This window comes from Pogona vitticeps, chromosome 12 (genome assembly GCF_051106095.1).
Source record: "Pogona vitticeps strain Pit_001003342236 chromosome 12, PviZW2.1, whole genome shotgun sequence".
Lineage (NCBI taxonomy): Eukaryota > Metazoa > Chordata > Lepidosauria > Squamata > Agamidae > Pogona > Pogona vitticeps.
In genome coordinates this window covers 8,162,372-8,186,281 of record NC_135794.1, presented here as the reverse complement: position 1 = coordinate 8,186,281, position 23,910 = coordinate 8,162,372, and the positions used below count along the sequence as shown (strand labels likewise).

General features: G+C 44.2%; 1 protein-coding gene across 1 annotated transcript in view; it reads right to left on the bottom strand.

The window, feature by feature from the left end:
* Positions 1-18,587, bottom strand: part of TBC1D21 (TBC1 domain family member 21) — a 33,801-nt gene extending 15,214 nt beyond the window's left edge. The window contains exons 1-5 of the mRNA XM_072981889.2: positions 18,495-18,587; positions 13,668-13,775; positions 6,527-6,630; positions 4,398-4,492; positions 774-884 (exon numbers count right to left, since the gene is read on the bottom strand). Coding sequence (XP_072837990.2) covers positions 774-884; positions 4,398-4,492; positions 6,527-6,630; positions 13,668-13,775; positions 18,495-18,587 — 511 coding nt within the window. The remainder of the gene's footprint in view (positions 1-773; positions 885-4,397; positions 4,493-6,526; positions 6,631-13,667; positions 13,776-18,494) is intronic.
* Positions 18,588-23,910: the final 5,323 nt, after the last annotated feature.

Genomic DNA, 23,910 nt, shown 5'->3' with positions numbered 1-23,910 from the left:
TGTCACTTGATGGCATGCGACAACAGCTACATGTCTGGAGTGGCTCTAAGTTCCTCATTCTTGGTCAAGGAAAACTGGTGACAGTTGTCCTGAGTGTCAGATGGGAGAAGTATAGAGACTCATAGATGAGAATACCTTCAAGTTCCCCAGATCGTCCATGCTTTTGTCCTTGACTGGCACTTACAGTCTCAATAATTCACTCGGAGAGATTTGTATGAGAAAGGATTTTAAAACATTCTTTACTTACAATGGCTTAGAATTGCAGGCTTGTGTATACTGTTGTCTTTGCTGCACACATACTTAGCAACTGACTGGACAGATAAACAGCAAACAACTGCCTCCAACATATGGAAAAGAGGGAAAGAGACACGGGGGCGGGTGAGAGAGAAAGCTCTCTTTGAAATCAGACTGGAAGGCATGATTGGTTAGTGCTGGACAGACAGACATTCACTCTAGCTTCGAGTGGTGGTGAATTGAGTGGGAGGGCACATGCAACCCTTATTTAATGAGGACTTAATTGTTCACAGCAGGTTAGCCCTAAAAAGTCTCTTATCTCCACACCGAAGTAGGAAGGAAATCCAGTGGCTTTTCTAAAACAAAACAGCCACAAATTAGGATAAGAGCAGAAGTACTGAGATGTGGTGGTTTAGGAATGGCAGTTCCATAAGAACAGAATGGATCAAAAGAAGGCCTATCCGGAACACAGGATGGAAAGCTGAGATAGTCTAGCTGTCCCCTTTCTTGGCGGTTTGGTTTCTGGCTGAGTGGCTTACCTGCTTCCACATTGCACACATAGATCAGCAGAAGGATCTTCTCCAGCTGGCTCTTGTCCACCAAGGGGTTGCCCTGGGCATCTTTGAGGTACAGCCTCTGAACATCCGACTCTGGGGGAAAAGAAGGGGGTCACATGGAAATCAAAGCGGACGATAAAGGCATATGTGGTAGTAATTCCTTGGGGAATGCCACTTGGCCCAAGCAGGGACCTCGGCCAGTGGCCATCGTTGATGATGCAGTAGACTGCATTCACATTCGGACTGCAGTCTTCGGGATGCGTTGAAAGTAGAGATAGGCAGGAGACGAACCACGATACCAAAAAAAGCTGGTTTGGAGTTCGTTTCAGGGCCCAGTTCAGGGATCACGTTTTGCCAAACCAAAACAAAATGCCAGACTTTTTAACCCATTGGCAACTGGATTGCCCTTGTCTCTTCCCAGCCCCCCCCCACCATTATTTTGGCCGACTGGATGTTGCTGCTGCCGCTGCCTACCTTCATCCCCATCCTCAGAGGCAACAGCCTGGCTCCTGGTAGGGAAGCCGAGCCTACTGCCTCTGCGCATGTGCCTGACGCTCAGGGGATAGGCAGGCGCATGATCAGGATGGCAGCAGTGGTGTGGTGGCAGCAGCAGCAGCAGGACCCGGTAGGGAGGTGGCAGGGGCCGTGGGAAGGAGGTGGGGAAGTGGCAGAGAAGGAGGCGGTGGCAGGAACAGGTAAGGTCCCCCCCCCCGCATGGACCGGAAAAACAGACTGCAAACTGGTTCATTTTTCCAGGGGTTTGTGGGGGTTTGTGGCTGGTGGTTAGCCACAAACCATGAGCCATTACAAACCACTGGCTTTCTAGTTCATGCCCATCTCTAATTGAAAGCAACACTGGGATGTCCCTGTGCATCTTTACATAGTGAGCTGCATTCTCTGACACTCCTTGCTAAATAAAACTGACCCCAGTCTTGAAGACGCCACACATGAAAATGCCACGAATACGGGCCAATTTTCTCAGAATCATAAAAAGGTGCCTCAGCGCAGTCAAGTCATGCTTCGGTAGAAGCTGGCAAGCACCGTGATTTTCCCCTGTGCTTTTAAACAAAAGCAAAACCCCAGCAATTTCTTTATTCATGACATCGCTTATTTTAGAAAGGGTTAATAATAAAATTTCTATTTTGCCTTGTATTTTGTGCAAACTGCAGAGAAATCTACTCGAAATACAAAGCGGTAGTGGTAATGCAGAAAATACTTCCGCTTTTGTTCTCCAAAAATGTGCAAAAATAGAACGCAATAAAATAAAGTAAAATATGTAGAAAGTTCCCTCATAAACTCTCCAGGTCACCCTAGCTCGAAGAGAACATGTTTCCATATGTACAGCACATGTGATGTTTATCAAGTAGTGCAGGGGCCCAACATGTTCTGTCTCTCTCAGACATACCTATGCATAATAACCTGGAGTTGTTATACAAGGGTGTAACCCCTCTGACATCATAAGCCCTGTTTCCCATGATGTCAGGTTTTTCCCTTGAAATCTCAGGGAACGTGAAACTGCTGCTTTAACAGCCCCCTGGAACATCCTTATTTCTTTGCCTGTTTCTTTGAGCTGTTGTCTGTCTTCTTCCCATGCAAAGGGTTCAAAGTGCTTTACAATAAAACAGTTTAAATAAGTAACCCAGTTTAAAGTGTTTTAAAAAGTGCACCATGGGGAAAAAATGCAGCAACCATCAATTTCAAGAAGGAATTAGGGGAAAAAAAGCCATGTGGTTCAGGATGCCGCAAATGCAAAAGGAAGGTAACGTCTTTAGTGAAGCATTTTTAAAAAAAAAATCAAAGAAACTGCAAGCTTTCGTGGGTAAAATCCCACTTCCTCAGGCTGGACACCACCCCTTCATGAACAGTGCAGAAAAATGGTAGGGCAAGACCCAAAAATTCATGGCAGTTGTCTGTGCTGAGTTTGCTTGTATGAGGTGGGTTCCGACTTAGGTTGTACAGGAGGTGTGCTTTCAAATATCATCCCTTGTTGCGTGGTGGAATTTTCCATCCCAATCTCAAAACAAAGGATTTGCTAATTACCTCTGGCCACAGAGGTTGGGAGTTTCATTCCCCACTGGGCCTCCTTGACAGGGGCTAGACTCAATGATCCATCGGGTCCCTTCCAGCTCTACAGTTTAAGATGATGATGATGATGATGATGATGATGATGATGATGATGATGATGATGATGATAATGATGAAGATGTGACTCCCCCCCTCCCCAAATCGCTTGCTCTTGAAATATTAAGTTTCTTCTGGGCTTACCCACGGCAACTTGCAATTTTATTTGATTTTTTTTTTAGTGGTTCAATAAAGGTATTCACATTACTCTTGCATCAATTCCAAAGCTCCTTCCACTGAATGCATGGAAAACTCTTGATTTGGTTCATGCTTGCCATGCTTCCGGCAGGACTGAAAGGAGGGTATCCCCTAAAGGTCTCAAGGGCCACGCGGGCTCAAAAGGGGTGTTGTAGCCTATCAGATGATCTGATCCCAACACGAACAGAGCTGTATAATTTCTGATCGTTTTCTTTGAACTGCGCCTGGAAACAGGCAGGCTGTCAGCCGGGGCAGGTCTTCCGATGAGCCTCGCTGCCTCTAGGTTTCAGACGTCTCTTCTGGATAAAGCAGAGAATCTGAAAGCGCTCATCTGCATATGTCAATTCATTGACAAGTTTGGAGGTTACACCATGAAGACTGGAAACTGATTGTACATATTAAAAGAGAGAGGGAAAGGATAAAAAGTGGAGCAATTTAAAACAAGGCAGGATCTTTTAAAATCTAGGGGAGGAAGTGAGGCATATCAAAACCCTGGCTGCCCTTGAAAAAGTGTAGCGCTTCTATAAAAGTGGGAAATGATTTCATTTTATATGAAGCCTCGGGAGATGAGAGGGCAATAAAGGGGAGCGTCTCCCCTGGTATGTGACTTGTATAAGGAATTTTCTATCAAAATCGAAAAAAATCTATTAGCTTCCGGAGGGCCGGACTGGATCCCACCTAAGCAGTAAATCTTTTTCTAGGTTCAGTTGGGTTGATTTATGCCCGTCAAGAGTGATTTGTGACATTAGTTTGGCCATCTCGTTTAATATCCTTTTTGTTCTGCAAGTGGGGGGGAAAAGAAACTGAATGGCAATTTGAATATAGGCATAATAAGCACTTCGTCATTCCCAAGAGAATATTGCCTTTTCTAGTCAGGCTGTTCTAAAACACATTGCACCTCTTCCAGCCAGCTCCATTCTGTCTCCCTTCCCCCCCCAGCACAAGACCCCCCAAAAACGAACTGCATACGAGTTCATTTTGGAGGGGGGGGAGATACGTGATAATTTGTGGTTCATGGTTCATGAGTAGCCACGAACCATCACAAACCACCTGTTTTCCAGTACATGCCCATCTCTAGTGGCATGCTATTGCTTGGTGGTCTTGACTGGAGTTTTCACCGTTATAACGCCAACTCATTCCATGCAAACGAAGCAAAGTGCAAAGAGCCAGGTTCCGCATCAGGACCTCAAGGTGCCCATTCCTGGGTTACACCCTAGAAGCACAAAGCATAGCTCATGTTGCCTGTAGACGTTTCCTCTACTCCGCTTGATCCTGCTGGCTACTTACTGATGAGATTTTGGACCTCCATGAAACCCCGATGCTCAGCCTCAAGCAGCGGCTGGATCTTTTCACACATGTTGCACAAGGACTCATAGCTTTTCCTGCAAGGAGGGAACGAAGGAGGGAGAGCAACATTGACCGGCTGATGGTGCACAAATGGAAGGCAAGCAGAGAGAATGAAAGCTTGCTCCTAGTTTAAAGGCATTCATAGTAATGTCCATTGGAGTCCCTCTTATAGTGGGTCTTCTTCTCCATTGCCATTTCCCACAATGCCCCAGAGCAGTGCTATTTCAGGGGTATTGTGGGAGATGTAGATACATATTTTTAATCAGCCAAGCTAAACTCGGCTGGGTTCTATCAGAATATTAGGATCCCTGCAGCTGGTTTAGGGTACCGTACATGGCTTCCAGATCGCTTTATGGCATTTCTGCACACATCTTTGTGTTCTGGGGAGCAGACACAACCTCTGGGAGGCATTGTTTGCTTTAAAGTTATATGATTGACCGCCTGGGGAGTGGCAACACTAGTGGGGCAATATAGAAATTGAAATAGATGGATGGACAGATAGACATTGATTCTCCTGAGCTGTTGCCGGCTACTACTGTAACCAGAAAGAGTTCTGAAACGTGGGGTAATTTTCTGTCTCTCCGCTGTTATCAGTCCATTTCTGCTCACTCAGTCCCTTTTCCCAACACTCATCTTTTTGGACTGCTACAGTGAAAACTCCCTGGAAAAGACCCTGATGTCGGGAAAGCAGGAGAAAGGGACAACAGAGGACGAGATAAATGGACAGTGTCATCAAAGCTACCAACATGACTTTGACCCAACTCCGGGAGGCAGTGGAAGACAGGAGGGCCTGGAGTGCTCTGGTCCATGGGGTCATGAAGCGTCGGACAGAACTTAACGACTAAATAACAACAACAGTGAAAACTGAGGTTCAGGAAGAAAAGGTGGATTGTTGAGGTGACTAGAAGCACAGGTGCACAATGTCTACACTCCCCATTCCTGGAAGCCTTGGAAGAGTTGTTCTTGGCTACGGTTGGCTCCATCTTTCCCTCCATAAAACACAACAAACAGAAGAGGCTGTATCTGTATATGAATATTTGGCAACTGGAAATTATTTTTATACAGTAGTATATTTCCATATGTCTCATCTGATGGAGCAGGACTTTGGCCAGGCGTGCCTGCCGCTTGGTCTGCTCCCCATGTGCTCTTTCATGGATGGGAACGTTTAAGGTCTCCAGCCTTATGATTCTTTATCTTTACACCTTATTTGGGATTGACATCTTTAAAAAGGGGATTGTCCTCTTGCAGCCCTTCAAGTAGAAAAAGAAGACACCTAACCAACCAGTTCTCAAATTTTGGTCCTTAGATTTTTGGACTTCATCTCCTAGACACCCTGAGACCATAGGCTATGTTGGGTGGGGTTTCTGGGAGATGGAGTTCAAAATATCCGAGAACTCCTGCCTTGGGCCATGTTACCACCACTATGAGGTAACTTTAGTACAATGAATTTCCTTGAGGGAGGAGAACCCAGTGAGTATGCTCAATGGTGTTTTGCTCACAGGACCAGAAGATGCTTTGAGATGGAGTGGATGCCAAAATATTTTGAGGACTTTCCTTTAGCGCTTATTGAGTCTATTATGGGACAAATAGTGTGCATTCAACAAGATCTGTCTGGCATTTTTGGTCTGTGCTTGCATTTTAAAGGAGGGGAAAGTGTGGACCTTTTCCATCAGCTAAGTCAATCAAGCCAGGTGGACTGCAACTCCCAGAAACACCAGCCAGCCTAACTTCTAGAAATTGCAGTCCAAGAACACCTGGGTTACCCATGGCTGGGAACCACTGAGCTATACTCTTGACCAGGGCTGACTGAGGCTGGTTGGAGCCAAAGGCCAACAACATCTGGAAGGTTACACACTCCCAGCTTTGCTTTGATTCCTGCTCTGCTCTGTACTCTCTGTGCTGGAAGATTAAAAGAGGAGGGCAAGAAGCCAGATAAAGCCTTCATTATCTCTCTCTCTCTCTCTCTCTCTCAAAAAGAGTGTCAACAGGCAATCCTTGACTTCCTCCAGGTAACAACCATGTTGAGGACCACCTAGTGGCCAAACTCTATAATTGCAGTGTCCACGCACCGTTTCCTGCTGTCAACCATGAGCCTCTCATCACAAGTACTGCTCCAGGAATAGTAGCCGGTGAGGAATTTCCAGGCTTCTGGTCTAATTGAGGGATCCAAACCCTAAAACATCAAAATACAGAACAGGATGAAGCTAAAAAAGAACTCTACTGTCAGCTAGTACAATCATTCTATCCCCTGTCACCATCTTCATCCTATTTTATGCCTCACTATTTATTTATTTACAGGAGGCAATGGAAGACTTTAGGGCCTGGCATGCTCTGGTCCATGGGGTCCTGAAGAGTCGGACATGACTTAACAACTAAACAACAACAATTTATTTGCTTATTTATTTGTTTGAAACAAGACTTTGAGATAATAAAGTTAGATCTAATTTGCTCCGAAACATAAATCACTCAACTTAAAAACCACAATGTCTTGCATTTCTCTCTCCATATTTTCTGCTGGAAAGGTGCAAACCCACTCATCCCAATCACATCAACTGTCCCCAGTTGCTTTCCCCCAAACAAAACAGGTCATATCAGCACATAGGTTATGCAGCAGTTGCACAATCAGCCCAAGGTGTGCTTGCCCATTGCTCCTTCTCTCCATACTTTCCATTCTGACTTATGACAACCCTTTTCAAGGTTTCCAGTTTAGAGACTAATCAAAAGTGGTTTGCCATTCCCTTCCTCTGTGGGCGCCCTGGGACTCTGCAGCTCGACCAAGGTCACAGAGACTGACGCCTCTGTGGGGAATCAAACTCTCAACTTCTGCCTCTACAGCTACACACCTAAACAACTGAGGTATCCAGCCAGTGATCCAGGCTTAACCAACAGGGGAGTGAAGCCTCAAGTACCAAAATGGCACTCTTTCTGGCTCTGCTCTCTCCATTTCTTCTCCCTTCTCAATTTCTGGCTTCTGGTATATCTCTACTCTGCTTGACCCTATAGCTAATTGTGGGACCAGTGAGGATCACCCCTGGCCATCGGGGTTGGGGGGGAGCTCTCCATCTCTCAAAGAGGGACAGCTAGACTCCCTACCCACCGCTCACCTGTGGACTGGGGCTTTGGTGAGGGAGATGAAGATGGCACCCTCAAGGCCACAGGGGTGGCTATGGCAGGATTTAAGGAGGAGGGAAGATTTAAGGAGGAGGGAGAGATAGGAGGATGTTGGACAGACATAGTGAACTGGAAAGTGTGTGAGACCCAGGAAGTGCTGCCGCTGGTGCAGCAGTTGATGGCTGGATGGGAGATGGTTTGCCAGCATGACCTGGAGACTGGCTACTGGGTTGAGTTTCTCGTGCCACCGGAGGATGTTGCCTGGATTTGTCAAGACCAGACAAGGTGCTGCGAGGCTTGGTGGCTTGAGAATGCATTTTCAACTCGCTGTCAAGGCAAGCACCAAGAGCAAGTTGCCTCGCAGGAGAAGCACTACAGTCAGCCTCTCTCCTGGTCCTGCAAAGGCCAGCATTCTGCTCCTCCCTGCCCTATGCCCCACTCCACAGGAGATGCCAGCCAGGTCCAGGTAGAGTTCAGCCTCACCTCTCTGGATGTTTGTTACACCTATGGGCGGATGGCTACCAGGAGGGAACCACAGGGGTGTGGCTGAAGAAGAAGCCTTTGCCACCTGTCTCCAGGTAACTGCATGCAACCAGCACACTTGATTTGGCACCCTGTGCGCAGACCACCTGTGAGGGGCCCTAGACCTGGCAGAGGAGGTGGGCCTTCGTTTCTCCTAGCAAGAGACTATACCAGGGCACTGAAGGATTCAAGTCAACTCCATGGCTTGCTCTGAGTTGCCAGTTTTGCACCCCGTTGGCCCTTTAAAAGTTCCGTTGCTCAGTAGATCAGCTTGTTCCAGCAACTATGCCCCGCGTCGTCATGGAAGGGGCCACGGGAGTTGCTCACACTAAGACTCAGATAAAGGAAAATCCTCAATCAATAGGTTGTGCGTGAAGCCGGCAGAGTCTAACCAGTCGTACACTTTCACCCCCTCCCACACTACAATTAAAAGCACTAGAGGATAATTAAACTTGAGTAAGCCATCACGGGCAATCAAACTGTTTTTCAAGGAAGAACAGCAACAAGTTCAGAGGTTGAGAAATAGTGCTCTCAAAGTCCCAGGAACAGATGCTGTGCGGCTTCGGTAAGAGATGCAGATGTGGAAGAATTCAACCTTTTTTTTTCCTCATGAAAAAAATTACACGGGGGATAAATCGAATCTGTCGAGGTCATGATGCTGGCTAAATTTATTCAGGCAAAGACCAACATTTATAACAATTCGTGTGGCACTGACTGTGTGTGTGTGTGTGTGTGTGTGTGTGTGTTTGTACATGTTCATAGCTCTTTCCGGAAATGCTAGAATTCCCCAGGTTTCCTGGGGATTTTGTGTGAGCCGATTCCCCTACCACACAACTGTGAGAGTGGAGAATCACCTCACTTCTAGGGGAAAAAAACATGTACCAAGAGTGGACAAAATCGCTTCCCTACAGAATGAAAGTAATTTGCAGTTAGAACAATAATACTAAAAATCGGCAGCATCAGTAACCGTATCCGTGTCTCTGTTATTACTGGGTTAATGGCAAGATTGCTTGTTCGCACTTTCTTTCTTCAAATGTCCACCCAAGATGGACTACAAATGCCATCAACCTGACCCCACTCCCCCAGTCTTGCTTGTCAGGCATGATAGGCACTGCAACCCAAATCTTCTGGAGGGTACCAGCTTGAGGAAGGCTGGGTTAGGCACTGGCTTCAGAGCAATTCCTGCTGAATAAATACAGAAAAGATCAGGAAGTTTGGGCTGCATTACTCTAAGTGGAATCTGAGGTACAGTTCATTTTGTGGACAAAGTGTTAGATGCCACACTCAATGCCATGATGAGAAAACTGATTTCTCTCTTCCTCAGTCTTGGAAAACTAAGGGTGGCTTGGCTTGCAAACGTTTGAACAGAGTCCTGGTTGTAAGTCCCACGTACAATGCCTAAATGAGTGCAGCAGACACTTTGCTGTTCACATTTCCTGGGGAGAGGACAAGCCTGCATACTGTGTGGGCTGGGTATGGCAGGATTAGGCCCATGGACTGGAAATTCTTCTGCCTTGATTGACAGACCTTCATTTCTCACTCCGTTCGATGATGGTGGCAATGATGGCCGTGTGTTTTGGTTTCATTAAAATATGGCTCAGGATGCCTCGCTTAACGATTACCTCGTTAAATGATGAATCCGCTATACGATGGTTTTTTGCAATTGCTATTGCGATTGCAAAACAATGTTGCTATGGGGAGCGTTTGCTTCACGATGATCGGTTCCCTGCTTCGGGAACCAAATCTTCACATTATGACAATCTAAAAACAGCTGATTGTCGGGTTTCAAAATGGCCACCCGCTGTGCAAAATGGCTCCCTGCTGTGTTAAGGACAGATTCCTCGCTGTACAGGCACCAGAAAATGGCCGCCCTATGGAGGATCTTCACTGCATGATGAGGTATTTCACCCATTGGAATGCATTGAGCAGTTTTCAATGCATTTCAATGGGTTTATTAATTTTGCTTGACGACGATTTCGCTTAACAGAGATTTTAACGGAATGCATTATCGTTGTCAAGTGAGGCACCATTGTAGTACTGTTGAGGATGGCAACCTTCTAGCAATTAAAGTGGGTTTCCACACCTGGAAGCCTTCAGTAGTTGTGATTTACCTTCAAACAGGTATGAGATTTTTTGACTTCATGAACTACAAATCCCATAATTCTATTCTGGGAGTTCTGACAGACAGACAGACAGACAGATACGTTACAGATTAGCCTGAATTTGAGGCTTAGCAGGGCCTAGCTCCACCCAAGCTTCCTGTTCCTGCCCCAGTGCTAGCTGCGAGCTTTCTTTCTGAACAGGAAGTTAGTCAGAGCTAGGCCTAGCTAAGACACAAAGCCTTCCCAGCTGAGGCTTTTCTTTCCAGGCAAGCCACTTTTAGGTGTCTGTTCGGTGTCTATCAGATAGAACTCCCAGAATGGAGAAATATGAGATTTGTAGTTTAAGAAATCCAAAACTCTCATCTCGTCTTACACCTCCCTCCATTTAACATCACATCCATTTTTCAAATCTGGAAACAGACTGCCTTCACTGCATCCCGGGGATGAAAACCTGGCTCCTAAGGCCTGCTGAGGTGGCCACTCAAAGAGAGATTATTCTAAAACCCCCCCCCAAAACCCACCACCCTTTACACATTGATCTATTATTAGCACATTGTTTATTTACAATTATCTGCCCCAATGTTCTGTGTGAGCCGTTCTCTTTGTGAGCCTCAAATGCCAATGGAAAACAACTCCTCTTTGACCTTAAAAGTTTTTTTGCTGGCCAAGACAGGATGAAAAGATGCGTCTGGGGAGACATCGCTTTCTGAAGTTGCCCAGGCTTCAGATCACCATGGAAACCTTACCTTGGTGCAGCAGATGTGCTAAATGAGCTCAGGGAAGCAGAGTCACACATGTTTCAGTGTATTCAATGTTCATAAGACAGCTTAGTCCCCACTCAGCCATTCTGGAGTGTCAGAATGAGGCCAGGTTGCCCTCTCACTGGGAAAATCAGTAAAGTATTATTTTTAAGGGCTGTGCGCTGGATTTGGACAAATCACAAATCCTGAACCAAACTGGCCTGATTTCCACGGATTCGTATGAAGTCAGAATGAAAGTGGACTGGCTGCATTGGGTTCTGAAGAGAAGCAAAGTGAATACACAAACTGATTTTTATTCCAGACCCAAACTGAGTTGGATGAGTGCAGATCAGCTCAAAATTTCAAGGTGTCTAGAATGCAGATCCTTGAGGCCCCCTCCAGATGATGATAGATGCCATGGGACACAGAGGCCGAGGTGCCCACATTCCCGAGAAAGGTGACACCTAAAGCAGTGGTTCTCAACTTTGTTCTCGGACAAAAACTCCCAGAAGCCTTCACCACTAGCTGTGCTGGCCAGGATTTCTGGGAGTTGTAGTCCAAGAACATCTGGAGACCCAAGGTTATGAACCACTGATCTAAAGACACAAGGCAGATTTGCCATGCCTTAAAGCAGTGGTCCCCAACCTTGGGCCTCCAGATGTTCTTAGACTACAACTCCCAGAAGCCTTCACCACCACCTCTGCTGGCCAGGATTTCTGGGAGTTGAAGTCTAAGAACATCTGGAGGCCCAAGGTTGTGGACCACTGCCTTAAAGACATGTGTAGGTGCAGGAGTGAGGGACTTTTTCCCACAGAGAGCTCCTTCTAGAAATCTTCCGTGAGCTTAAGCTGGACTTTGAGTTGCGATGTTGTCAGCTCCTGCACAGAGATAAGCATGAACGAGCTTCTGGTACAAGGTGTCGATGACTAGTACAGTACTGGCTATTTTGCAATGTGTTTGCTGAACCTCTCCTGTCATTTGAGGCAGGAAGTGAAGCGCCGTCACGTCATGTGATCTCAAAGAGCAAGCTGAGATTTGCCAGATTGATTCCCTTCCTCAAAGTTTATTACATCTTCTGGTCTTCGGAGGGAGACCAGGAAAAAAATGGCTATAACATTTCTGGTCTTCTGGAGAAGACCAGAAACGTTATAGCCACTTTGGTTTTTCCGGGTGGCAGCTTTACCAAACCATTTTAGCCGCCTAGAGTGGTCACAATGACCAGATAGGCAGGGTATAAATAGAATAAATTAAAAAATAAATAAAAATAAATTTCCGAGCTGGGGTACAACTGGATGCGGAGCCAACCAGGATACATTGGGGAGCTGGCACCGTTTGGACTGAGGGCCTCCTGGACAGCCAAATTATTTGGAGTGAGGAAGTTTGTCCGCAGGCATTCTCTCAGACAAACGTTTCATTCTCTTATCTTCATGGCATGTCTTAGATTTGTCTTCTAGTTTTTATTTTGCCATTTAAAAAAACCAAAAAGACCTTCAGCAGGGATGTACCACAGTGAGGTGGAAAGGGGGTAGGGGCCAGTTCTGGTCAAAATACCATGGAAATACATATAAATAGGCATGTTTGTAGGTTTTTTTTAATTTCGTATTTTCAGCCAGGCAGATAAGTGAATCAGTGGATACCGATCCTGTGGATAAAGGTGTTCTACCGTATAATTCTCCATGAAGCCCATATCTGTTTGCCACACAGCTTCAAATTACATGTAGCTGGTGGCAAGGGTTAAATATTCATTTAATTATTCATTTATTAGACAATTCCCTTCAGGGAGGAAACAGTCATTAAAATGGGTGAAGTAGGAGTGTAGCCCTGCAGATGTTGGTGAGTTATCTCTCTTTCAATTGGTCATATTGCCCATGGAGGTCAATATGAAGACTGCAGTAAAGTTAAATATTGTTGCCCAAATCCTGTTACGTAGCTACTCAAGCGGCATATCTTGGAAGCAAGTGGAGATAGCACCATAGACATTATGAGTTGCAGACTGTCTTACCACTCAGTATACAACTGATATTCTCTACAATGATTTCTTAACTTGAGGCAGTTCACCTTCAAAATTTCATGCTATACCAGGGTAACTAGGTAAGAGGATTTCTGCCAGTGAAGCACAATGATTGTAATGAAGATGGGCACCTTATTGGTTTAATCACTCCACCCTCTCTTACAAAGTTTTGAATTTGTGGTCAAATTCCTTTTTGCTAGACAGTAGAGGTATAGAAATCCACAGAGCAGAATAGCTACACGTTCTCCACAGCCTATCCTTTTCTCATTAACTGGAACTTGAAGACTCAGTGATTCACTCTGAGACATTTGTAGGAGAAAGAATTAAAAAGTTTCATTACTTACAATTGTGAAGAGATCAACAGCAAATGAACAAACCAAACAAACTAAAGAGAAGGAAAAACGACTCAACGGAGAGGAGGGGGCTCTCTTTGAATTCAGAAATGGGAAGGAATGATTGGTTAGTGCTGGATAGATTGACAGCCCAGAAAGGTCCCTCCCAGCCAAACAAACTACAGGCAGCATGCGAGGCTGTAATAACTCCCACACCTGCATCCTTCACACATCCAAGCCCTGCTCCTTATTTCCAAAACTTGGGGAAATTATTATTGTTTGGACTACATCTCTAACCATTGCCAGCCAAAATGGCCAGGGGCATTTCTGATAGCTGTGGTCTGAAAATACTCAACTTGTCCGAGTTCTGTTTGTTCCCACCAGTCACTCACCCTGTCCAATATTTGGGCAGCAACATAGTCTCGGGATTTGCAGAGCTGTCCGCTTTCATCAAAATAGCTTTCCCATTCATAGCTGTCAATCGGCAACTTCTTGATCCCCTGGAAGGAAAGACAACGTGTTGTGTTGAGCTAGAACCTAAGGACAGAAGGGGTGAATCAGCAAGCCTGCTTCAGCTGGGACCGGTAGCTGGATTTCGACTGGCATATTTATAGATCTATTCCAATTTCAAATTGTTTGAGGATTTTAAATTGTTTCTTTAGAAAGCTGACCTTGAAATACAACAATGTCCGGTTACCAATGCTTCCTCATGATTTTGTGGAGTTTGTTGTTCAACTGGTGGTAAAAGTACCACAGTGAACACTTACCTGACTATCTCTAACCAATCCACTTGGCTAAGAATTTCATTATTCTCTTCTGTGTGTGAGAGAGAGAACTTAGCAAAATTCATAGATTTGGTCACAGATTTCAAAGAAGCGAGATTTTTTTTTGTTTAAATGCAAACCTAAACTGATATGCATTCATTGTGTGAGTCTGACCACTGGAGCAGAACTAAAACCTCATCCAGCTGAAGGCCTTGCTTTAAGACGAAAATGGAACTTTTAAAATTTATTTATACTTATGTAATGAATTTATACTCCATCTTTCTCCGTTGTAGAATACAAGGTAGCTTACAACATAAATTTAAAAAATACAATACAATACAAAACAAAAACCAGATACAGCTTTAAAAACACACAGTAAGTTGCAATCTTGAAGCACTCTTAAATAGATTATCACATTAAAATGAGCACTGAATTAATACAGTTTACAAGCCATTTAAAAACAACAGCAGTTAAAAGGCCCTTCCTCATCAGTCAGTTGGTGGCGAAAAGCCTGTGTAAATAAAAGTGTTTTAAACATGCCTCTTGTGTTTTAGGTTCCATAAAATAATATGTAAGACTGAGAGTCAAGCTTCATATTGATGGACGACATGTGTGTTCCCTAGGTTTTCTCTCCCACAGTGAGTTTTCCTCAGAGGTACGTGGCTCAGCAATTAAGTACTTTCCTCAGAGGGACAAGACATCAAGGCAAGGTCTGACTCCTCCAAAGAGAGTCTGTCCCCTTGCAAATTAAACCCATGTTTACCTTCCAGTAACAAATCACAAAAAAGGAGCAGCTAAATGCAAGATAGGCAGGCAAAGAAAACAATGTGCTATGAGAAACATTTTCCACCACTTGGGGGAGCACCTCTTCAAGAAAAGAGGATAAATGTACAGTTTCTACTAAGCATGTGTACTTTTGTTGTTGTTTAGTCATTAAGATGTGTCTGACTCTTCGTGACCCCATGGACCAGAGCATGCCAGGCCCTCCTGTCTTCCACTGCCTCCTGGAGTTGGGTCAAATTCATGTTGGTCGCTTCAATGACACTGTCCAACCATCTCATCCTCTGTCGTCCCCTTCTCCTCTTGCCTTCACACTTTCCCAACATCAGGGTCTTTTCCAGGGAGTCTTCTCATGCGATGGCCAAAGTATTGGAGCCTCAGCTTCAGAATCTGTCCTTCCAGTGAGCACTCAGGGTAGATTTCCTTCAAAATGGATAGGTTTGTTCTCTTTGCAGCCCAGGGGACTCTCAAGAGCCTCCTCCAGCACCACAATTCAAAAGCATCAATTCTTTGGGGTTCAGCCTTCTTTATGGTCCAGCTCTCATTTCCATACATCACTACTGGAAAAACCACAGCTTTGACTATGCGGACCTTTGTCGGCAAGGTGATGTCTCTGCTTTTTAAGATGTTGTCTACGTTTGTCATCGCTTTCCTCCCAAGAAGCAGGCGTCTTTTAATTTCGTGGCTGCTGTCACCATCTGCAGTGATCATGGAGCTCAAGAAAGTAAAATCTGTCACTGCCTCCATATCTTCCCCTTCCATTTGCCAGGAGGTGATGGGTCCAGTGATGGGGCAATGACAAAGTGGAAGAAAGAGCCACTTGGTCATCCACACGGTAAAATAGCATCCCCATGGATCCCACCGGCATTCATTCGTTGCTTTCCAGAGAAAAGAAAGAAAACTCAAGAAGATGGAGGAGAGTATCATGTTTATCTTCAAAAGGACCATGCCTTTTTAAAAAATAGACATTCAGGGAAGAGGAAGGATGAGATCCTCATTTCAGGAGGACCCCTTCAGCTGGGCATGATGTGAGGCTGCCATTGCTGCCACCTGCATCTGCCATCTCAGGCGAGTGCTTTTCTTTGTCTAATGGTAGGGCCAGCCCTCGATGATATATAGCCATATTGTTAAATTCTTCATCCTGGCTATCTGGCTCAGGGGTTTAGTTCAGCCAGAAGTTGGGAGTTTGATTCCTTGCTGTGCCTCCCAGGAGAAGAGCCAGCCTGGGTGGCCTTGGGCAAGCTGTACAGTTCCAGGGCTCCCTCTAGGGGAAGGGAACGGTGAAACACTTTTGAGTATTCTCTGCCTGGAAAACTCTGAAAAGCGTCACCATAAGTGAGAATTGATATAGCAGCACATTATTCTAAAACACCAATCAAAATAGACATGTTGAATCATTATCGTGATTTTCATCAGTATTCCACTGATGATGTCTATGCAGTGGTTTATTTTCCCAACTGTTTAATTTTCAAATTGTTGTTTCTTATATTGAGCCTCTGTTTCTGTTGTTTTCAAAATATTCTGTTTTCACCACTGTAAATAATTTTTCTCTACTTGTAATGATGTAATTATTTAGCCTTCTTTTTTCCTCCTCTACTACTTGCTGCATTTGCAGTAATCCACGGCCTCCGATTTTTCATGGTAAATATAATCTGTCAACATCACTTTTTCGATGCATGTTCATTAATTTCTATGTTTTCAGTCCAATTCTTCTGATTCATTTTGGGTCCAGTTCCCACTGGGTATATAATTACTGGGACTGCCCATGTGTTTATGACTTTAATTGTATTTCCACTACTTAATTTTGATTTTAAGATTATCTGCAGTCTTTTGTTGTATTCCCTTTCTGTCAGATACTTAACTTTTGCATGCAGGATATTATCTGCTTCTAGTATTCCAAGGTGTTTATAATTTTCATCACTGGAAGTTATTTTCAGCTATCATGATTTTTTAAAAACTCTATTCCATCTAGTTTTTGGATCTTGCCACATTGTATAGACAGAGCTACACATTTGTCAATTCCAAATTTAATTTGAATGTCTTCACTAAATATTCACATTGTGTTTAACAGTGCTTCTATCTCAGAGATTCTGTTCTTCTTCTTATTGTTGTTGAAATACTTCTTTCTGAATAGCTCTGACTGTTTTCATTCCATGACTGGAATCAGCTCAAGAAAAGTCTGCTGTGGAACCACATGATGGCCATCAAAATGTGTAGCTTTCCCCGGCTTGCTTTGTCTCCATTTGTTTTCTAAAACGGCAAGTTTTCCAATTGGGAAACTTGCGCGGTGAGATATTTGTGCTTTAGATTTAGTTACAAGGGCCTGGCAAGATTGAATGCATAATTAGTCACAAACAACCTGATGAGAGGGACTTGGGGAAATAAAATCAATGCGATCAGGTAGAAGGGCCATTTAAGCAAATCTCATTAGAATCACAGAAGGTCTGCGGCTCATGGAATCGAAAAAGAAATAATGGGATTCCATGTCAAAGCACAGGAGTTTCTTTGGGTCAGAAAAATAAAAATGAAAATGGAAAACAATGTAGAAATGGAGAAGTGGTCTTAGAGAACCTAGAAGCGAGAAAGTTGACAATCACCTGCTGTTATACCCCCTACCTGTCTAGAAAAGCGATGCCCAGAAAATTCTACCAGGTGAGTGCAAGAATGGAAAAAACAGGCAGGGGTGCTCTACACCACAGAGATGCTGCCCAGTTCTCCATAACAGAGGTAGTGGCGGTCAGGATTCAGACATAACACATACCATTTTGTCTTTGACTAGGATGGTAAGATCCAAGGGCAGGGGTGAAGCAAAACAGGGGCTCTACAAGGGAGACGCCAATGCTATGCAAATACAGCATTTTGGTCTTTCATAGCAAACACATTGAAACCTACATCTACATATTGTGCTACCTAATTATATATACTAACATTTAAGGAAACCCTCCCACCTTCGCTGAATGCAAGGATTGTAACAAGGAACACAACCCCAGGTTCCCTGACACGTGACTGTCTGGCTTTTTTGATATATCTTGAGTGAAGGAAAACCCACCACTTCTTGAGACTGTTTCAAATCCTTGTTTTCGTTAGCAAGTTTCCCCACGGGCACAGATGAAATCTGCATTTCTACTATTTCCTTCCCTAGACCCTAGACCTACTCTCTGGAGCAAGAAAGAAGACTGCCCCATCTTCTGTATGACAGCCTTCCAGATATTTGAGACAGCGATAGGTAAAAGTAAAGGTTCCCCTTGACATTTCGTCCAGTCGTGTCCGACTCTAGGCCACGGTGCTCATCCCCATCTCCAAGCCGTACAGCCAGCGTTTGTTCGCAGACAGTTTCTGTGGTCATGTGGCCAGTACGACTTAGACACGGAACACTGTTACCTTCCCACCGAGGTGGTACCTATTTATCTACTCACATTTACATGCTTTTGAACTGCTAGGTTGGTGAGGAGCTGGGACGAGTGACGGGAGCTCACTCCGTCACGTGGATTCAATCTTATGACTGCTGGTCTTCTGACCTTGCAGCACAGAGGCTTCTGTGGTTTAACCCACAGCACCACCACGTCCCCATGAGATAGCGATACCTCCACGCTGTTCATCTTCTCTTCCCGATCCTAAATATGCCCGTCTCTTTCAACTGTTCGTCGTGACGCTAACAATAGATGGGTTACTTACCAGTATAGTTGAGATTGAAGCTTTGAGTTCCGTAAGATTCTCTTCTGAAGAGATGGGGCTTTGAAATCTCTCTCCGATTGTCCCCTTCCTCATTGTTAAAAAAATAATAATCGTAATACTACTTTTGATAACGATCAAACCTGAACAAGGTCTGAATTCCTTTTATGTCTTTAGGGAAGTCAAAGTCTCACTTGAACTGGGCTCTTTTGCTCTCGGTCAAATGAATGAGCCCAACTGAGTTGAAGCAGATTGCTTTTTTCCTTCTTCTCCTTAGAATCAAAACGGGTTGTCATAGTTCCATGAGGTCACAGAGGTGTGAGGTCATAAGAAGAAGAAAAGATGTGTAGAAGAAAGGATGTTCTTTCAGGGAGAAAGGACATTTAGAGGACAGGAGCCAGCGATTTGTTTCTCTAGAGAAAGGGGATAACCCTGATGGCTAAAGGTTAACTCTCTTAAAAGCCCCCCCCCCGGCTGCCTTTTCACCCTACGGTGAATTGCTGCAGTCTTCATGAATGGGCCACTTGCCATCCCTCTTTCCTCCAGAGTGCTCAGCCGTGGCCCCTCCCAGGACATGCCATTCTGTTGCCCTACCTATTGGGTTTCCATCCATCACAATAAAAAGAAAAGCTGTGGGTCAGGTGCACCACAAAATTATTTCCTAAAGATTTTACCTACTTTTATAGATCTTCGTGTTCATCCAAAACATGCCCATAATCCACTCTCTCCCCCCCCCCCCGGCTGGGTTTCCTTTTTGCCTAGTGTCCCATCAACATTCCCACTGGAGTTCTTGAACTCAGAATCCTGTACAGTGATATCCAGAGCGGGCTTCCTCACATTTGATCTGTGATCAAGGTCACCACTTTATGCATCTCCTGGAAGTTGACAGCAACAGACCCTTATTTATTTATTTATTTATTTATTTATTTATTTATTTATTTATTTATTTATTTATTTATTTATATGCCGCCCACACTACCCAAAGGTCTCTGGGCGGCTTACAGCATTTAAAATACAATAAATAAAATACAATACCCTTCTGGAGAGATGTCTCATTGGAGACGCATAGAAGGAGATTGTTTAACTCAAAGCATTTGTGGACTTCCACTTCATAAACCTGTCACCATTCGTAGGGATGGCTAGTAATTAACACCAGGGTTAATTGGTTGCCAGAACTCTTGAGGAGTCTATGATATCCTAGCCAGCAAAGTAAGGGATGTTACCCACCAGAGATCTGTTTGGTGGATAAAAAAAAATTGAGCCTCTAGATTTAGAAGCTAGAAAGTGATTTTTTGTTAGTTTTGTTATTGGTGGCCAAAATCCTAGTAGTTCGTTCATTCATTCATTCATGTATGAATGTACCAATTGACGTAGTCTGCATGGAATGAAATAAAATTATATTGGACCAAATGAAAATAATCCCTTAAAGTGGAAAAACCGAAACAACCTCACATACCTTTTGATTACTAGTAGCAGAAGCAGCAGCAGGGAGCACCTGGAAGCATCCCTATGGGGGAGATGTGTTTTCTGATATGGAAGTTATCATTGCGGTGTGGTGAACAGAGCAATGGACTAGGACTCTGAAGAACAGGGTTCGAATCCCCACTCGGCCATGGAAACTCACTGGGAGAGTGGAACTGGTAAAACCACTCCTTAAATATCTCACTTACCTTGAAAGCCCTCTTAGGGTTGCTGTGTCGGTTCTGATTTGACAATACAGAACACACACAAGGGCAAATACAAAAAGAATTACACAAAGGAGCTCTTCCACTTTCCTCTCTGAATTATAAGGCAGGAGAACAGAATGGGTGTGTCAAGGACGCTGGTCTCCAAATGTTAAAGCACTGAGTGGGTGGGTGGAAATATCAAGATGTCTAACTTGGGGATTCTTCACATACTACTTACCTATGATGGGATAAGTCAAAGGTGTAAATCACAGCAGCAAATTGCCCCTTGCGAAGACGTCAGTGGTTATATTTCTCATTTTGTGCCAAGTGGTATGACTGAAGTGTGACAAGGAATAGAGGCACTCCTTAAAAATACCAATTAGCCACTGCAGTTTAGACCATCGGACTTAGACCAGCGCGCAGAAATCATAGGATTCAGGTCCTTGTTTTTCTTAGAATCTCAGTGACATCTTCATCTCACCTCAGCATCTCATTGGTTGAGAATACTTTGACCTCATCAGATGCGGGAAAGTTGCATCCTTCCATTTCGTCCTCATTCGTCCCCCCCACTCCCCAAATTGGGTGGAGCTCACCAAGAGCTACAACCAAACTTCATTTCAAAAGCAACTTCGTTGAAAATCACTTCTCTCCAGGAAATCTGAAGAAACCCATTAACAAGTATGGAGAACTCAACTTCTCTGCTGGAGATTTTCCTCTAGAGATAGAAGAGTTTTTTTCTTTTTGTTTTATCATTTAAAGCTAATTGGCAAATTAATTGGAAGCTTCCAAGTGGAGGCTCTGATTTGCAGAAATCAACTTTCTCTGGAACTTTGCAGCTTAACCAAGGCTACACAGGCTGGCTGTACTCACAGGAGGCACAGGAGGGAATCGAACTCGCCACCGCTGGCTCTGCAGCCGGATACCTAAACCACTGAGTTGTCCAGCCAGCTCTTAATTGCATGCCATCAAGTCAATTCTGACTTCAGTCAACCCTTTCCAGGGTTTTCTAGGTAAAGAATACTCAGAAGTGGTTTAGCATTCCCTTCTTCTGGGGGGCATCCCTGGGACTGTGCAGCTGGCCCAAAGCCACCCAGGCTGGCTGTATTTGCAGGAGACACAGCAGAGAATTAAATTTCCAACCTCTGGCTCTGCAGCCTAAACCACTGAACTCTCCAGACAGCTATGTCTGGCACACAGAGTAGACTTCAGTCTAGATGGGCGGGATATAGGTAGGTAGGTAGGTAGGTAGGTAGGTAGGTAGGTAGGTAGATAGATAGATAGATAGATAGATAGATAGATAGATAGATAGATAGATAGATAGATAGATAGATAGATAGATAGATAGATAGATAGATAGATAGATGAATGAATGAATGAATGAATGAATGAATGAATGAATGAATGAATGAATGAATGAATGAATGAATGAATGCCATATAATTATTGGGGGGGGGATACCAACAACATCAAGCAGGTACATTGTGGAGAGCAAGTACATTTTTCTTAATGGCTAAAGTTTTGTTGCGTAGCATAGCAAGTCAGAACAAGAGTCGGCTCATTTGAAAGAATGAAATTTACAGAGGAGTCGACTGGCCAGATCCCCAGTGATTCAATGGGCCTAATTCACCACACTAAGCAACAGGATCTAAGCCAATGTATATATTTTGTGTAATTTCCCCCCGTCGACTGAAACATGTTTATACGCCTTTCCCCTCAAGATACATAATTGTGTGCGCATTTGCTTTGTGCATAGTTCTGCTGAGAAAAAGAAAAGAAGAATCTGAAACCTGCCATTTTCTCCTGGCGATGCAAGATGGAAAGATACCTACGCTCTTCAGTTAACAGTCTAGGAGAAATTCGGAACAAAGGGTGGGGAATGCTACCTTTTTGGCTGTGTTTGAGCATTGGGTAGCCACTGCTACGGGCCCCTCAACTTTTTTTCTACTTTTTTTTTGCTGAGGAAGTCCAGCAAGTCTCAAGCAGCTGTCTATTATCTGGAGACTTTCCATGCTAAAAGGACCAAAGCGAATTGTAAATGGCTCGGAAAGAAATGAAATCGAGTGTGTGTGTGTGTGTGAAGAAGGAACAAAAGCATGAGACGCCACAGCAAAAGACCTTTTCTAACTCTGGGGATAGTTAATGGAGTAGGCAACATTGGTTAATTACCTACTATGAAACTGAGCCACTCAAAAATGAATTTTTAATGGTAAAGCAATGCACTCTCCTAGCAGTGAATTCGTATTAAGCAAGGAAAACAGGAGAGTCTTCCAGACCAAACTCCCCCCTCAGTTGCATTAGTACTGTGCCAGCTGTTCAACAAACAGTTACGCAGACGACAACACAATAAGAGGAAGCAACAAGACAACTGCAGAGTTAACTTTGCAAACATGTACAAATGCTATGACCATCATCAAGAGAAGTATAGTATCTGAGCTTTTTCCAGCCTGGTTCTCTGTGATGATGCCATCCCGCAAATCTTTTCATCCTCAGTCAGTGTACACATCTGGAAAGCAATGGCCTCCGAAGGGCTGCATTAGCTTACATCAGTGGTTCCCAACCTTGGGTCCCCAGATGTTCTGGAGCCTTGAGAAAAGAAGAATGAGGAGAGATATGAAAGCACTTTTCTGATACTTGAAAGGCTGTCGTTGAGAGGAGGGGCAGGATCTGTTCTCAATCATCCTAGAGTGCAGGACACACAACAATGGGCTCAAGTTACAGGAAGCCAGATTTAGGCTGAATATCAGGAAAAACTTCCTAACTGTTAGAGTCGTACGACAACAGAACCATTTCCCTGGAGGCATTCAAGAGAAAATTAGACAACCACCTTGCAGATATCCTTTGATTTGTATCTCTGCCTTGAGCCAGGGGTTGGGCTTGATGGCCTTATAGGCCCCTTCCAACTTCATGATTCTCTGATTCTTGGACTAAAACTTCACCGCTAGCTGTGCTGGCCAAGATTTCTGGGAGTTGTAGTCCAAGAACATCTGGGGACATAAGGTTGAGAACCTCTGGCTTATATGAAACTGCCTGTTACCAGATTAGATCACTGATCCATCTCTGAGAGCTTTGCCCGTGATGGGTAGAGGCTTGTTAGGGCTTTACATCTTTCCTAGCTTTATCTGGAGATGTTGGGGATGGGAACGGGACTATAACACTTCATTCTAGAACTACCTCCAACGTGGTCATCCAACGTGGTCATCTCATTTTCCCAGTAAGAATGCAGGTGTCAAAAATTCATTGCAAAAATCTTTGGATTTGCCATAATGCCTGCAGAACATTTGATTTTTCAACATTCAGTGTCCAGAAGATGTTGCGTTTGACCAGGGAGATTTAACCTACTGAACTTCATCTCACACACTTCTCTTGGGACATCCACCATTTCTGGGACTTGCTGCCCAAAAAAAGTAACTTCTTGATACTTTGGAGCTGGTCCTGTGGAACTCATAACTTTCCCCCCAGAGAGTCGGCAGGCGCCAGCAACCGGTTTGGCACAGTGGTCTCTTAGCATCGAATCCTTCAACTCATAGTGATTGACTATTCAAAAAAGGCGTGTGTTTTTTTTTTTTAATGGGACGATTGCATTTTTGCTGTTGCTGTTTTTAAAACATGTTTTTACTGCTGCTTAATCTTGGAACTGCAACAGAAGGTGTCTATCTCCGGACTAGATCAGATGGAAAGCTCTTTAATCTCTCTAGATTGAGAGCAAAGACCAAAGTCCAGCTGAAATGCATGAGGGACTTCCTCTTTGCAGA